General features: G+C 35.2%; 1 protein-coding gene across 1 annotated transcript in view; it reads right to left on the reverse strand.

Moving 5' to 3' along the window:
• Positions 1 to 16,860, reverse strand: part of SLC15A5 (solute carrier family 15 member 5) — a gene marked incomplete at both ends in the record, with an annotated part of 69,616 nt that overhangs the window by 21,786 nt on the left and 30,970 nt on the right. The window contains 4 exon segments of the mRNA XM_081058213.1: positions 4,471 to 4,602; positions 12,489 to 12,622; positions 12,624 to 12,655; positions 12,657 to 12,679. Of these exon segments, the coding sequence (XP_080914339.1) occupies positions 4,471 to 4,602; positions 12,489 to 12,622; positions 12,624 to 12,655; positions 12,657 to 12,679 (321 nt within the window).

Raw genomic sequence — 16,860 nt, forward strand, 5'->3', positions numbered from 1 at the left:
GTTTCATTATGGTCGGCTCTGTCAAAAAAAAAAAAAAAAAAGGTCTGGTTGTTTGACTAAATAGGCTGATCTTGTTTTGAGCCAAATGGGACACTATAATATATGACTTAATTTGTATTTAAAATAATCTCTGACATTAAAATTTTCAAGTGCTTTATTTAATTTTATCTTCTTATCATCTTTGAGAAAAGTGAAGTGTAGCATTTCCTTTTTGAAATAAGAATAAACAATCTTAGAGCAATGATGGTGACTTACCCGAAGTCAGGTGTAAGGTCAAAGGATCCCTTTTTTTTAAGGGCCCTAATTAGTCACGATAAGTCAGTATAGGGTCACTAGAAGCAAATCATCTAAATGAACATCATTTCCTTTCTTGATGAATGTTATACTGATAGCTTAAGGGACTGTCATAAACACAGCCATATCTTCTTCCAAGAAAAACATATGACAGTGTGTCCTGTGATGTCATTCAAGGAATGATGGAAAAGTGTGTGGGCTGAATGCTAGTTATTAAGTGAAGTGGGAACTGATTAAATCGAAAAGGGAAGGATTAGTTGATTGTCATTAACTTGCAGCGAGGTCTTTAGGAATTTTCTCTAGGCTCTATTTTTGGTCCTGTCCAATTCAACAATTTATCAATTACCTGGAAGAAGTCTAGGTACTTGCTTACTAAATTTGCAGATGACACAAAGCTAGTAAAACAATGAAGATTCAATGGATGACAGAATCAAGATTTAAAAATGTGTTATTTAGGATGATAGGCTCACATTTATTAAGGTTAAGATAAATTCCTGCATTTAATTAGAAAAAAAAACTATAATAAAATGAGTGGAACTGAATAAAGAGCAGCTGTTAAAAATAGAAAAAGCTTCAGGTTTTAATTGACCATAAATATGATGCAACTACTGAAAAAGTCAACATAATCTCTGCTCAAATTCAGAGAGAGAGAGAAAGAGACAGAGAATCTAAGAGAGAAATCGAGAGACCAAGAGATGGAGAGACCAGGTTGATAAAAGTGATATATTCTGGTTGTGCCCATCTTGAGTATTGTGTTTGATTCTGGAAACCATATTTTAAGAAAGATACTGACAAATCATTGCTTGTTTAATAGATGGAGGGAGCTTTTAGAGTGACAAGTCTGGTAATCAAGCAATGTGAAAAAGTCAGGGTGGTTTGTCTATAAAATAGAAAGGAATTATGACAGCAATCTTTATTGAGCGCTTACCATGTGCATTAATTAGTTAACCCTTGGAACAAGATGATGGATTATTTATTGGCATTATTGGTATGGAAACTGAGGATACATAGTTAGACTACCTGGATTCAACTCCAGAACCTACTCTCTTAACACTTTGCCACATTATTTCTCCAAATATTTATCAAATATTTGAAGAGTTGCTATGTGGAGAGAACATTAGACTTGTTTTGTGGAACATTGTTCTCAACAGATGGGCAGACTCAAGTTATATTTCAAAGTAGAGAATTTTTCTAGGTACCAGAAGATGCTAGTACATCTACTAATTTTTGGTACAGTGTTAGATTAGACAACCTCTAAGGTAACATCCAATTGTAGGATTCTAGCTTATTGGGATATGATTTGATATAACACAGTATTATTATGAAAAGAAAAACAAACCTTAAAAGAAGAAGTATATTAAATTAATTAGTGCTAATTTATATGGTGCTCTCTTGAATACAAGTTTAGAGACTGCCCCACTGCCCATCTCATTTTACAAAGATGTCTTCATTATATGTCCTTAGTAAACCTTCTTTCATGGGCAACAAACTCTGCTAGAATTATATAAAATTTGTTGATCCATCTTTTAGTTTATCTAGGATATTATTAATAACATCTTATATGCAGACCCCCATCGAAGGAAGTTGTATTGCAGAAGTAACAAATGTTATTCAAAAGCCATTACTTTGGGTGACCCCTAATAGATGTTTGATGTGTTGAAATCAATGTTGATATGGGTTTCAGAACAGTGAGAAGTCAGATAGTAGTGGTGATGACTGGAGCCCTTCACTTTCTTTTCTTTCCCCTTAATTGTTACATTTAAAAAACAAGGATCATAATATCACCTTTATAAGGTTGTTGTAGTAAATGCAGTCATGTGTGTAATAGCTCCACCATACTATGCAAATTCTCAAAAATTTAGGTTTTGAGTGAAACAGTTGTGTGTAATAAAGAAATGCTTGGCCTAGTCCCTGGTTCCTGGGCGGTAAACATTCTAAACCCTTTGAATTTCCTGATTGGAATATTTTTGTTATTCATGGTGAGCCTTCTTTAAGCCCCACCTGATGATTTATACTAAAGAAATGATTCAGAATAGGGGCTGGACAGCCAGGAAGACAAACCATGTGATTAGAGGATTGAGACTTTGAGACTTGATATTACCTCAATTTCTAGAGAGGGAAGAGATACTGGGGATTAAGTTCAACCAAATAGCCAATGATTTAATCAATGCTACCACATAATAAAGCCTCAGTAAAAACCCTGATGCTCAGATGAGTTTCCCCGGTGGCCATACTCCGCATACTGTCACACACTCATGCGCCAGTTAGGTACTGCATCTTTGAGGATGACAGAACTTTTACTTTGGGAACCTTCCGAGAGCTTGTTCTAGGTGCCTCTCCTTTCAGCTTGTTTTATATTCTTTTGCTATCAGAAAGCTGTAATCATAAGTATTCTGTTTTCCTGAGTTCTATGGAGCATTCTAGCAAATTATAAAACCCGAAGAATTCTGCGGGGGACCTCCAAATTTATAGTTAGCTTATCAAAAGTGATGACAGTCCTGGGGACATCCGAACTTGTGGCTGATGTCTAATGTGAGGAACAACCTTGTGGAGAACCTATCCAGTGACACTGGTTTGGCCTACTTTGGAAGTTGCTTTACGCTCCCGTGTGAAACATTTAGATTTATATGAAAAATAAACTGGTAATAATATTTGACTTTGCAGTTCCTCTAGACTATGTCAAATGGGGTTTGATTGTAGAACTTTGGGTTTTTAGCAAATCTTCAGAAACATTTTCATTGAGTAATGAGAAGAAAAGAAACATGTTCAACACCTAAGATATTTTAGGTAGAGATATAGATAAAACTTTTCCAGGCTATCTTATAAGACCCTTACACCAATGCTTTGTTCCTTGTTTACATATAAAGAATCTAATCAACCAGAGAAGTCAACAACTTGCCACAGTTCACACAGTTAGTTCTGACAGCTTGGATTTGAGCCCTTTGAGAATTGGCACTATATCTCACTTAATTCAGTGTAGATCAGGGCCTGGCATAAAGTAAGTATCCATACATGTTTTTGCTTAACTTGCTCAGTTTACTAAGAAAAAGGCAGGGCTCGATCTTGTTAATAATCAATCATGGTTGTAGATTTGTTCCCTAAAACTCTAGTATACTTACCATTGCATTTATCACTCTTAACTTTATTGCTTCCCTAAGACCCTGGAAATTTTATGGGTGTTTGGAAGTGTTTATTCTGCTTTCCATGGTACCCTCAGTGCCCATATGGTACCTGGAACAGAGTGGGTCCTTGATATATTTCTAGAATGGAGATCTACTGTTAAAAGGTGTCTCTCATTCATAAAACTTGAATTTTTGTAGTTCGTAAGTAAATAAATTAAATTTGTTGGTTTCAAGGGAACATAAACCAACACTTTCTTTACATTATTTTAAGTGTACAACTATAACTATTTTTGAAAGTAGAGAGGAATAAGCTTGTGGTATTCTCCGTAAAATAAGCAAAAGTAAATTTTAAAAAGTTTTAAACTATATTACCATCTTAGAACAAAGAAGGGAAAAAAGCCTCTAGATTTAAAATACAGCCAAAGACATTTCACTGTGAATTTCACAGGCTAATCATTATTGTTATCCTGTTTGATTTTTCTACCAGCACATGTAAGAGTAGCACTTTTTACGTTTGCATGTGAATTTTTCAGTTTGGTTGCATCGCCTGACCAAAACGTCTATGGGGAAATTTTTCCAAAATCATTTGTTTTTCAACACACAGTTTCTCTTTGGTTGCATAGACAAGATTTCTGGCAAATCACAAGGAAAAAAGATCATCCAGATACCTCATTCTCCCATATTTATACAGGACTTACTTTTCTGAGGATCATCTATTCCAGCCATGAGGCATTATTGAATATGGCCTCACTGAAAGACCTAATAAGAATATAATGACTAGTTTGTTTAAAAATACACTAAAGAAAGACAGCAGGCAGGGTCTCATTAGTAGTGACATTCTGTAATTACCTCCTCCTATCAAAAGAAAAACAATTCCCAGAAATTAATGAATACAGCAGAGTCTATTTCCTATCTTAATTCTATCTTAATTGCAAAAAGTGGATCAATTAAAAAAAAAGAGTACACTGGAAAAGCCCCTCTTTTTAAGGTTTAGTCTCCCAATTCTCTAGTCATCAAATCAATATATATAAGCATACCGTAAACCTATTTTTACCTTCAGAGATGAGATATACCAACTCTACCAGCAGTGCCGCAGTGAAACAGCCAAATCCGATGAACAGTGTCAAAAGATTCATAAAGTTTCCTCTCATGGTACTTGGAACAAATCTGTATGATATTACAGAGACTGAGAGAAAAAGAGAAAATCAAAATTTGGAACATTCTCTCTAACATAGTTTCACAGATATATTCAAATTAGTCTTGATGATACCTCAAAGAAAATTTACTGATACAGTTAAAATTTGGGTTGGACTTTGCTAAAATTACTATAGTAAGATATATTATGATCTTAAAATTTATAGACATTTACAAGGAATAAAATATGGCAAAATATATCCTGTACAATTACCAGAAAATTTTGATCACTTGGTGGTTGAGTGTCCCAATATATTCACCCAAATTTCATCCCAACTTGAATATTTCTTATGAATTTTGAATTGAAGTGAGGCTTGTCCTAGATGATATCATGACAATCTATCAATATAGTCTGTAGTTCTATGATTCTGTGTAAACCATTAGGTTCTCTTCGGAAAACTCGACTTTAACACATAAAATTAGCATGGAAGTTAAGAGCATGGGCTCTGAAGTTAGACAAGATTGTGCTAAAACCCCAGGTCAACCATTTACTACCTCTCTGAATTGAGGTAAGTTATTTAAACTTTTAAAGCCTCAATATCCTTCTCTATAAAATGGGAATCATCATTACTCATTTACAGAGGCATTGTGATTCTTACTTGCTATAATATATGTAACGTGCTTATTACAATGCTGACTTGTAGGAACTAAATAATGTTAATTATTTTTAACAATATTAATTTTACTAAATTAAATAGCTCTAACTTGTGCAAGACACTGTGCAAAGCCCTTTAGGTGCATTTAAATCATCCCATTTAAGGAGAGGGTACCTAGAGACAATAGCTTAAGCACTCGGTCTCCAAAATAGTTACATTTTTCATCGCAAGTCATTGTCGGGGTAATAGTAATGATGGTGGAAAGAAGTTGAAAGAAAATCATGGGGGAATTTTTTTTTTCAATTAAAATTGGTCTTGCCAATCATTTTTTGATCTAACTCTAAAAGCAAGGGCAGCCAAAGCAAAAATAAACAAGTGTCATTTTATCAAACTAAAAAGCTTCTGCACAGCAAAGAAAACCAACAAAATGAAAAAGTAGACTACTGAATGGGAGAAAATATTTGCAAATCATATATCTGATAAAGGGTTAAGTACCAAAACATATAAAGAACTCATACACCTCAATAGCAAACAACAACAACAACAACAAAAAAACAACCAAAAAAACCTCCAAACAATACAGTTAAAAAATGGGCAGAGGATCTCATTAGACATTTTAAAGAAGACATAAATGACCAACAGGTACATGAAAACATGCTCAACATCATTAATCAAAAGGGAAATGCAAATCAAAACCACAATGTGATATCACCTCACACCTGCTAGATTAGCTATTGTCAAAAAGATAAGAAATAACAAGTGTTGGGAAGGATGTGGAGAAAAGGGAACGCTAGTGCACTGTTGGTGGGAATGTAAATTGGTGCAATCACCATGGAAAACAGTATGGAGGTTCCTCAAAAAATTAAAAATAGAACTACCTTATAACCCAGCAATTCAACTTCTGGGTATTTAATTTGAAGGAAATGAAAACACTAACTCAAAAAGATATATATGGAAACAACTTAAGTGTCCATCAGTGGATGAATGCATAAAGAAGAAAATGTGGTGTTGTATGTGTGTGTGTGTGTGTGTGTGTGTATGTGTGTGTGTGTGTGTGTATGCCATAAAAAATAATGGAATTTTGCCATTTGTTTCAACATAGATGGAACTTAAGGGTATCATGCTAAGTGAAATAAGTCCAACTGAGAAAGGTAAATACTGTATGATTCCACTACATGTGGAATCTGAAAAACAAAGCTCATAGATACAGAGAACAGAATGTTGGTTGCTTGGGGGTGGGGGGGAAAGGAGGGGATAGGGATGTTGGAGAGCTGGGTGGAACAGGTGAAGGCTATCAAGAGGCACAAACTTCCACTTATAGAATAAATAAGTAATGGGTATGTAATATACAGCATGGTGACTAGAGTCAGTAATTTTGTAGTACATATTTGAAAGTTGTCAAGAAAGTAAATCTTAAAAGTTCTCATAAAAAAAAAAAAAACACCAAAATTTGTAACCTTGTGTAGTGACTGATGGTGAATAGAATTATTGTGGTGATCATTTTGCAGGGTATACAAATATTGAATCAGTAGGTTGTATACCTGAAACAAATATGTTATATATCAATTATACCTCAATAAAATAGAAAAATTAAATTAAAACAATTTTTTGATATCAGAAATAGATGAAAATAAGTATGTATGATTTTGTACATACAATAGTAACATAACTATTTTAAAATATGCATTGCAATCTTAGGCATACTTGCTAAAATATTTACGATATTTATTATAATATGATATCTGGGATTTGCTTCAAAATTATATAGCAAGGAGGGATGAGGCATGCCAATGAAGACAGAGATGAAACAAGTTTGGCTGTGAGTTGAAAATTGTTGAAGCTGGAACACAAGTACACAGGAGTTTATTATACTAATTTCTCTATTTTGTATATGCATGGTAAAAAGTTGCAAGAAAACACATTAAATAACAGAAACAGTTTTAGCTTTGAGTGGTTGAATTATTGGGTTTTAATTTTTCTTCTCCTTACTCTTTTGTATTTTGCATATTTTTCTACAATGAGAGATCATAAATATACATTAAAGCTCATTTAAAAAAGAAAAATGGTGATTGAAAACGGACATACTGTAAACACTAAACCTTTAATTTCCTTCTCTATAAGAAGAAAGAGATGTTGTCTCCTCCCTTCCCTTTCAGAAAAATTTCACCCCAGTTTGCCTGTCATACTTTACCCCAGTAAATGTATCTGCCGAGCACTTTTCAACCAACTTACTAATGTAAATATATTTACGTTCCTTCCTGTGTTTAACCCTTCTGCTTTGCTTTCTGTATTTCCTTCACAAGTTTTTATTTATCCTCCAATAAACATTGAAAGGGGTCCTTATATGTATCCTAGGAAATGTGCCGAGTGCTGGGGATGAGGGTGGGTAAAGGCATTGTTACATGATTCCTGGATTTTAAACTCTGGGAAGGCAGAGAGCAAAGATATGCACAATACGAAGGGCAGTGCAAACAGGCACTTGCTACCACAAATACTTATTGGAGATGCAGATGATGATAGTGATAAATAGAATACTGTGGAGACGGGCTTCAAATATTGGCGACAAGGGCTTTCTTGTGCAGTGCAAATTACCAGCAGAAGCCTGGAGTCAAGCTGCAAGGTTTTTCAGGAAGATCCAAAGGAGAGTACGAGGGAAACACTGAAGAGGTTTTGAGAAGAAATGATTCACAGTTATAAAAAGGATTTGACTTATGAACTTTCCTCTCTATAAATATGAGGAGACAAACAATGGGCAGAAAGACGAAGTAGACCGATTTCTTTCACAGAGAAAAGGCAGAACGTATGAGCCCATTATTACTTCGCTAGTTAATTATTAATCCTGTGCTTTTCTCTTGCTAGAACTTCTGGTGCGGTATATAATTCATGAACACACTTTGCCAGCCTCTGCCTGCTGGTTAATCTCTCTTTGGTGTCATGTTAGTCGTTTTGAAAGCCTCTGGTTCCCTTTCATAGGACTTAGCTTTTCAAGTCTTTGGATCTCCATATTCATGCATCTTCTTGCATGTTCTGATCTTTTTCAACTTTAGTGATCATCAACTCGATTTTTTAGGCTTCATGATACTCCTTTTAGTACATTATAGTATAGATATTATCAACAAGTCTGCCACTACTCTAAAATTCTTATTTTACTATGAAGACACAGTAAAAAAAATATTCAAAGTGCATGTGAAAGCAGATCTTCTTGCCAATGAGAGCTGAAATGTGTCCCCAGGTGGAGACTGGTTAGTGTTTGCAAAGATGCTCATCACAGCATATTCAGAATCTACAAACTGTGGGGCCATAACCACCTTCCTGAGGCACTGGGTACTGGGGACTCACTGCTGGAAATTTCTATTACTCCAGTTGCTCTTAAGCAGTTCAAAAGTGTTTATTGTGCTTGGTGAGAAGTTATTTTGAACATGTGGAGGAGAAGTACCACAGTCCCAGAAAATGGAACTTTATCTGATTATCACTTTCAGTTCATTATTCCTTTCTCATGTCTAAAAAGCATCTGATTCGAATCTGTTATCCGATTATATGCCTTAATACTTCTCTTTTGTGCTGTCATCTGCCAGTTTCTAGGCCATTTTCCTCTATTATTCAGTCATCACCTCCTCTTTTATCATCACACCCTCTAGTGCCACTCCTGCCTTAATTCTTGATAATTTGAACATGCATATCGATCATCCTTCCATCCTGCCAAGTCTTGGTTTCTCACTTCCTTGACCTCTTCTCCAATGTCCTGTCCTCCACTCTACCTTAGCCATTCGTACCCATGGTCACACACTGAACCTTGTACCCTAGACCAGGGGTTGACAAACTATGGTCAGGTAAGTTTCAGCCTTACATCTATTTATAAATAAAGTTTTATTGGAACACAGTCACACCCATTCATTATATGTCTATGACTGTTTATACACCACAAAGATAGAGTTGAGTGGTTGTAACAGACTGGTGTGCAAAACCTACCTATTTACTATCTGACACTTTTCAGAAAAAGTTTACCAACTCTCGCCTTAGACCAATAATTGTAATCACTCCATAATCTCATCTTTGTGCATCTCCCTTTGACTACTGCCTTCTATCTTCCCAGCTTGCTCTCTAATACTCAACCACGCAAATGCTTGTATTCCTCCAGGACCTCCACTCCATTGCTCCTTTCATTATTTCACCTTTTTCATGCTCTTCCCATCCTCACTATTCGTTTTACCCAAGTTAAGTTTCATAGTCAGTTGTTATAATCATATTTGTTCATACTCTCCTTCCTTTGCCTATCTCTTGCTTTCTGGAACTTGACTGACAAAACAATTAACTGTCTGCAGTCTCTGTTCTTATATCCATACAGCCTAATGTAGCGGAAGAAAAACCCATAACCACGTTGGCCAACTCATTTTAAATTCCTGCCCACCAACCTCAAGTGATCTCCTAATGCTACCTGACAACATTCTATATTCCCCTAGTTCATTCACTCCCCCATGTCTTAGACAAATTTCACACCTCTTCAGACTTCTCAAACTGCCAAGATGTCCTCCCCATCCTCACTCACAGCTCATGGGCTGGGATCCTACTTCACTGAAAAAATTGAATGAGCTAGACAAGAATTTCCACACCCATGATCTTCTGCACCCACATACTCTGCCATCCAAACTGTTAGCATTGATGAACTATCATGAAACTATCTAAAGTCAAATTCTCAACTTGTAAGTTATATCTCAGCTTCTCTTCCTCCAGTATTTCCCCTCTCCCTGATACTATTAATTTCCCCTCTTTATTGAATGTGCCCACTATACTGTGGCATTACTTTTCCTTCCTTAACCCTCCAATGTCCCCCACCCCTAACACCTTTAACCCCATTCCTTTGTCAGCTACTGTTCCATTTCTTTGTTCCACTTTGCTGCAGAATTCTTCAAATGGTCTCCAATTCTTTTCCCATTATCCCTTCAACCTATTCTAATCAAACTTTTGTGCATCCCCAAACCCCACATGGAAAAGCTCTCGTCAAAATCACCAATAACCTTCAAATTGCTTAATCCAATGGTCAATTCTCAGTCCTCATATTGTTTGATCTATCAGCAGTATTTGACACAGTTAATTGCTCTCTTTCTTGATACCTTTTCTTCATTTGACTTTTAAGATATTGCTGTCTTGGTTTTCTTCTTTTCTCAGTGGTCACTTCATTTCTATCTCCTTTACAAATTTCTCATCTCTGGAATGTCATAATGATGGAGTACTGCAGGACTCAGTTCTTAAATCCGCTTCTTTGTCTACACTGACTCTCTACCTACCCTAACTCCCTTGGTGATCTCAACTAGTACCATTGCTTTAAATACCATTGATATGCTTATGACTCTCAAATGTGCATTTATCCCCTACTTGAATATCAAATTACAGACTTAGATATCCATTCCTTATTTAATATCTCTATTTGACATCTCATTCTCAAAATGTCCAAAACTAAACTCATGATCTTCTCCCAATGCTCCACCTGTAGCTCTTTGTCACACTGTAGATGGCAACTTCATCCTTCCAGTTGCTCAACTTCATCCTTCCAGTTGCTCAAGTGATAAATTTTATTGTCATCATTAACTTCTCTCTCCCCCTTCCTCTCCCGCTCTCTCTCTCTCTTTCTGTTGGTTTTATCTTCAAAATATAAACAAACTTTGAACATTTCTCACTACCTATTCTACTACTTCCCTGGTCTGAGACACTTGTTTGTCTTCCCTGGATTACTGTCTCAATTCATTTATCCTTTTCAAATTTCTAGTGAAATGGTCAAAGGGAAGAATGTTATAAAATGTAGCTGGAGTAGTACACAGAGTCCAAAGCATGTGTAGTCTTATTCACCATTTAAGGAATTTATCTCCAAAATCCTACTGTGGAATTCTAAGCAGGGAAATGATAGGATTTATTTATTAGGAAAAGCATGGTAGTTGTTTTGAAGAGAATGGATTCATGGAGCAGGAGAGGAAGAGGGAGACAAGTTAGGAGGCTCTGATAGAATTTGGGCTAGAGACGAGGTACATAGCAAGGGAGACAGTGAGACAGCCAGATTTAGATGATATTTCAGAGTAAAGACTAAGACTGGCTGTTGTATTAGGGATGAGAAATAAGAAGAATGGGGGAATCTGGGATAACTCATGTGAGAAAGTCATGATTCTGCTCACACTACCATGTATCCTGGCGTTTGAGTTGTGGTAAGGTTGGTAGAAAGAACAATGAGCTATGCTTGAGTCCTGAGTCAGAGTTTGGCACTATTAATTGATGTGAAAGATGATGATGATGATGATGATGATGATGATGATGATGACGATGATACAACAGTACACATTACAGCTGCTAATTCTTGAGAGCTGTGCTGTCTACATACTAGACAGTCTGCTTTTTCCTTTACATAAAATATTTGATTTAGTCCTTACAGCAACCTTCCCAATTTTATAGATGATGAGAAAGGCTCAGAAATGCAGAATTGGACTAAGGACACACAGCTAGTCAGTGGCAGAGCTGAGTTTGAACTTAGATCTGTCTGACATTAAAACTATTATGTCATGAAGATAAAACCAGATATTAACCACTGTGCTATACTGCCTCCCAGAAGAGTAATTCTTGGTTTTACAATTCAAAGCACCCTTTCACATTTTATGTATTGCAATAAGTCACTGAAATATTTTGATGAATTTTAAATTGACCAATTTAATTAATATCGGCAATCTAGACAAGCCAGAAAACCCTTGATATTTAATAAAGTTATTTTGAAAGTGTCTTATGAAACACTAGTAATCACAATTTATTGTAATTTAATTTAAAGACACTGAGTCATCTGGAAAATTGCCCCAAGTTTTCATTTCATTTGCATGTTTGTAGATTCTCAAAGTACATTACAAATGTCATCTTTGCAGGGAGTGTGTGTGTGTGACTTCATCTATGAGTGAAAAGAGGAAAGATAGAAGAGGAGAGTTTTCATCTGAATACATTGGAGTTGTCTTCTAAATTTTAGGAGAATTTTTTTTCTCCTTTTGTATCTGACCAAATGGTTACTTCCTTTAACAAGGTTAGTAAATCTTTCATTCCATCTACATTCAAAATTAATTATTGTTCTGTATGTGGTAGAGAAATGAAGAAAAATTATTATTATTATTATTATTTTTTAATGAGGGTGATAAATAGGCTTGTTCTGAAATGTGGGAAATTTCCAGGGAGTGAATACAGAACACATCACCCATTTAAGGTGTTCTGTATAGAAACTCAGTATGTTCTAACATGAAGTGATACAGTTGTTACTCACAGGCTGAGTTGACCAGTGTTTTAGCCACTCCAAGTAAAACGTATTGAAGCATGAGGTGGAAACAGGGCATGGAGGAAACAAGGAGAACTTGGCCTGAAAGAGGCTGTTCTGCTGGAGGAAAGTACTTCCTGTGTTTCAAAGAAGCCAGAAACCATCACAGACAGTGCAGGAGAAAGAAAGACTTCCAGCAACTGAAGGAAAAGAATGCAAGAAGGAAAAAAATTAAAGAAAAAGCCCAAATCAGTGTAATTGCCCATAGTATTTCTTACAATTCACTCTAGGGAATGTTTCCTCAACATTTTTTGCCCTGAGGCTATCCAGGTGTCCTTTAACTGTGCTTAGGCTCTGGTAGGCTGTGGCTGCATTGACTCCATGTTTCCTGACTTACCTGGCCTCGGGCAAGTTATTTAACCTCATTATCACTTTCCTCAACTCTAACATAGAGTTAATGATGCTTTCTTTGTAGGGTGGCTATGAGATTTAAATAAAATAATGTACTGGTATTATTATAACAGTTCCTGGTAGCAATTAGTAACAATTAGTATTAAAGATAAAGCAATACGTTTGAACTTTTATCCTCAGATATGTCATTCTTGATAACTTTTTTAGATGTATAGGAATCAAAAATGATATGGGAGAAATTTAAAATAAAATTCTCTCTTCATAAGGTTTTAATCATCATTTTAAAAGTGATTTTGAAATAACCCTTAAGCATTATCAGTCTTCAGTTGTCTGAGAATTCTCTAATCTTTACAGAAAAAGTAAAGCTGCTATTAGAGCATTAAAGACTGGAAACTTTTGTTTAGGAAAAAAAATATTAAAGGTGAATTAGCTAAGTGAAGAATATAAATGGAAGCCATTATTCAGATACTGGTCCAGTTCTTCTCTTCCTTTTACTTTTAAGGGATTTTCTAGGAAGTTTTTATTGAAAATGAGTGGGGATTTTGTTAGTTTTGTTACAGTTTATATTTACCACAACCATTCCATTTCTCAATTTAGCATTCACATTACTGGACTTAATCCCATCGTTAGAGCAGAGGCAAACTTTAGCTTGATGGAATTTACTTGAAATTTAGAGATAGTCACATTTTGCTAACTTGCATAAAATTTCAGATAAGGCAAATCTTTCAACTCAGAAAAATCAATCTAATGTTTAAATAGCTTAGTGTTTGTTTTGGCTGATAGAGAAACTGGTAGGTATATTTTTTGATTATATCTTAGCATTTAAATGTATCCGTAAAGCTTGGTCTTTACCAAGTCCCCAAGAAACGGAAGGCGTGAAAAAGGAGGAAATCTGAATAATAGAAAATTTGAGGGATTCTTTAGTTATTACTATTTTAAAGTTCCATTAAGGACAATTCACAGGGAAGTAGAGACTTTGGTTTTGTAAACAGCTCACATGAAAAACATGAATTTCATTATTATCTATCTTTAAAATCAGACTCAACCATAATTGCATTTATCTAGATTACTTGTCACATTATAGACTCATCAGAAAGGGTACTAATATGTCATTTCAATTTAATATTTATTCTATTCCTGCTATAAGCAAGGCAGTATGCTAGGTGCAGTTGTCTGATATAAGATGAAAAATATCTGTTCTCAGTCATTGCAGGCTCATATTCTGTTGGGGAATATAAGAGGAACTTATTTCTAGTTGGAGAGGTGAGAGAAATCATTTTATGCTTCAAAGGAAAAGGGTTTCAATATGAAGAGCTGAAGGCAGCACAAATCACATGAGCAAAGGCATACAGTTGACAAAGTGTCAGACAAATTTTCAGAATGGTGAGAAACTCAAGTGATTAGGAATCAGGAGAGAAGATAGATTGGGGTCAGATCATAAGAGGCATTTCATATATTTTTAAGGAATTTTGAAATTACTCTGAAGATAATGGAATCATTGAAGATATTAGACACAAGTGAAATGATTAGGATTGTCATTTAAAATTATTACTCTGAAGGCCATGTGCTGATTGATAGAATGGGAGAGATGTTGGAGGTTGGAAGATAGTTAGGAAGTTAAAACCTAATCCAGGTAAAATATGATGGGGGCTTCAGTTACAAGTAGGGCACCCACTTCCAAAAAATATAGAGACTAGAAGCACAAGCTGCAATGGATTCCACTGATAAAAACGTAGCATCTGAAGCAAGGATTGAGGAAGCAGATGTCAGTGCTGACCGTGAGTCCCGTCATTGGGAAGATGGTAGTGACAGTATAAAGAAGACCCACAGTAGACATGGAGAAAATTAGTTTGATTTTGAGTTGAGTGAGAGGTACAAGGGAATAATCTGAAGAGAAATTGTGACATCTTTTACCTGGCCCACAGCTGCTTGTATACAGGTAAGAAATGGGAGAAAATAATCTGTTGGCCTCTCCCTCTGTTCTTGAAGTGTAGCCCCTGACCCGCAGCATGGTTATCGCATGGAAGCTTGCTAACCAGGCAGAATCTCAGGCTCCACCCTAGGAGGACTGAATCAGATCTGCATTTAAATAAGATCCCTCGAAGATTCCTGTGCACTTTGAACTTTGAGAAGTACTACTGGAGCATAGAGCACTCTAAGAACTCATCTAGGAAAAATCCCACGAAAGACAGTTCTCTGGAGAATTTCAAGCACAGCCCAAATATTTAACTCATTTATCCAGACATTTTAGGGCAATGCATATTTTACCTGAAGAATCTAGGTAACTACATTTGCTTTTTATTTGCTACCGCACTCTTGTACCAGTGAAAAATGACTTTTTTGAAATTCAAAACAAAGTTTGATTTCAACCTAAATTTAATTTGCTCCATTTTTATTTTTAACTTCTATGAGATCATAACTCATCCAAAGCAGAGTGCAGTTTATCAGAACGTACACATTTTAAACCTCTAGCAGACCTGTATTTTCAAGATAAAGCACATGATTCCAAAGGAGATATTATATTTAGATAAATAATATATGTTTTAATATTGGCTATATGGTTGTAGACAAGTCCATATGATTCTTGAAGCTCTTATAGTTTATTATCTTACTATGTAATAATTTTCCAAATTTGACCACAATGAAATAAAAGTCAGAATTTATTCAAACATTAAGGTTGCACTTGCCATTTCATACTGAAGCAAAATTTCATACTAAACAATAGATATGTTACGATTCTTCAGTTATTGGCTAAATTTACTCACTGAGAAAGCTATGGATTTTTATGGGTGGTCTGATGTATGAGTCTCTGATACGTAACACAACCATAAGTATGGAATTCTGTTGCATACTTGAGAAATAGCCCTTGGATCCATGATTTTGGCAAATTCCCAGAACAGGAAATTTTCTCATGTGAGAACATACTGGTATCCATAAATCTCTCTCATACAGACAGCTGTAATATTATTGTCACATGTATCTGCTGACTTTGCGGAAGATATTTCTCACTTGCTATTAGAATGGCATGTTTTGTTTTATTTTGTGTTTTACTTTTATGGTATCTCTGATTAGTAGTGTGTTCCTCTGTTTGAAGTGAGCTATCCGTATTTTGTCTTTTGTTTCTCTTTAAACTATTGTAACTCATTTCAGGAGATTCAGCTTCAGTTTGTGTTTTAATTTCTGAGAATGGAGCCTCAATTATTGCTTTAAATAGTGTACTAGATGTTCTACTTCACCTCAAATTTAATTCCAATGTTGATGTCAACTTTAAAAATAGAAACTGAGAATATTAATTTGCTTTTATTAAACAAATGAACAACTGAATGAGTTATTCAGGCTAGATATTTACACATTACTTCTTTTAGTGTTTACACAGTTTCTCCTGTCAGGCATTTTGCAATGGATATACACTATGATATTTCTTGGAAAAATTTGTCAGTTCTAAAACTGTAATACAGAAAAAGTAGTTTTGCCAAAATAATCCTATTTTCAATGAAATAATTAGATCCCTGACTCGGTTTTTAATTTATGAAGTACTTTGGTTCCAACCAAAAAAGAAACTTTGTATCGCTGCCAATCATTAGAACTAGTAGAAATTACTGGTTATATAAAAAGGGACCAACACCTTGATTGGAACTATATCATAAAGAACTTTGAGTTAGAATTTAAATTTTCACGTTTTTATTTTAAAAAGGAAGGTCTGGCAGATATTTGAATGTACTTCATCTGCATTTCAATTTAAATGTCATTTAAAAGCCAAGATAATTGCTACCTACTGTGTTGTACACTTCTGCTTTGTGTAAGGCTTAATAACAATCTTAATTAGGCTAATTTTTGTCAGATTAATACTTGTGTGTGTCAGCACTAACTACTAAATGCCACATACTGCAAGATTTTAATTAATGCTAAAGAAAGGAAATACCCATGATGTAAACATTTTTGAACCGATAAAGGCTAAAATGAAGTATGT

This window comes from Rhinolophus hipposideros, assembly GCF_964194185.1.
Source record: "Rhinolophus hipposideros genome assembly, chromosome: 9".
In the NCBI taxonomy this organism is placed as follows: Eukaryota; Metazoa; Chordata; class Mammalia; order Chiroptera; family Rhinolophidae; genus Rhinolophus; species Rhinolophus hipposideros.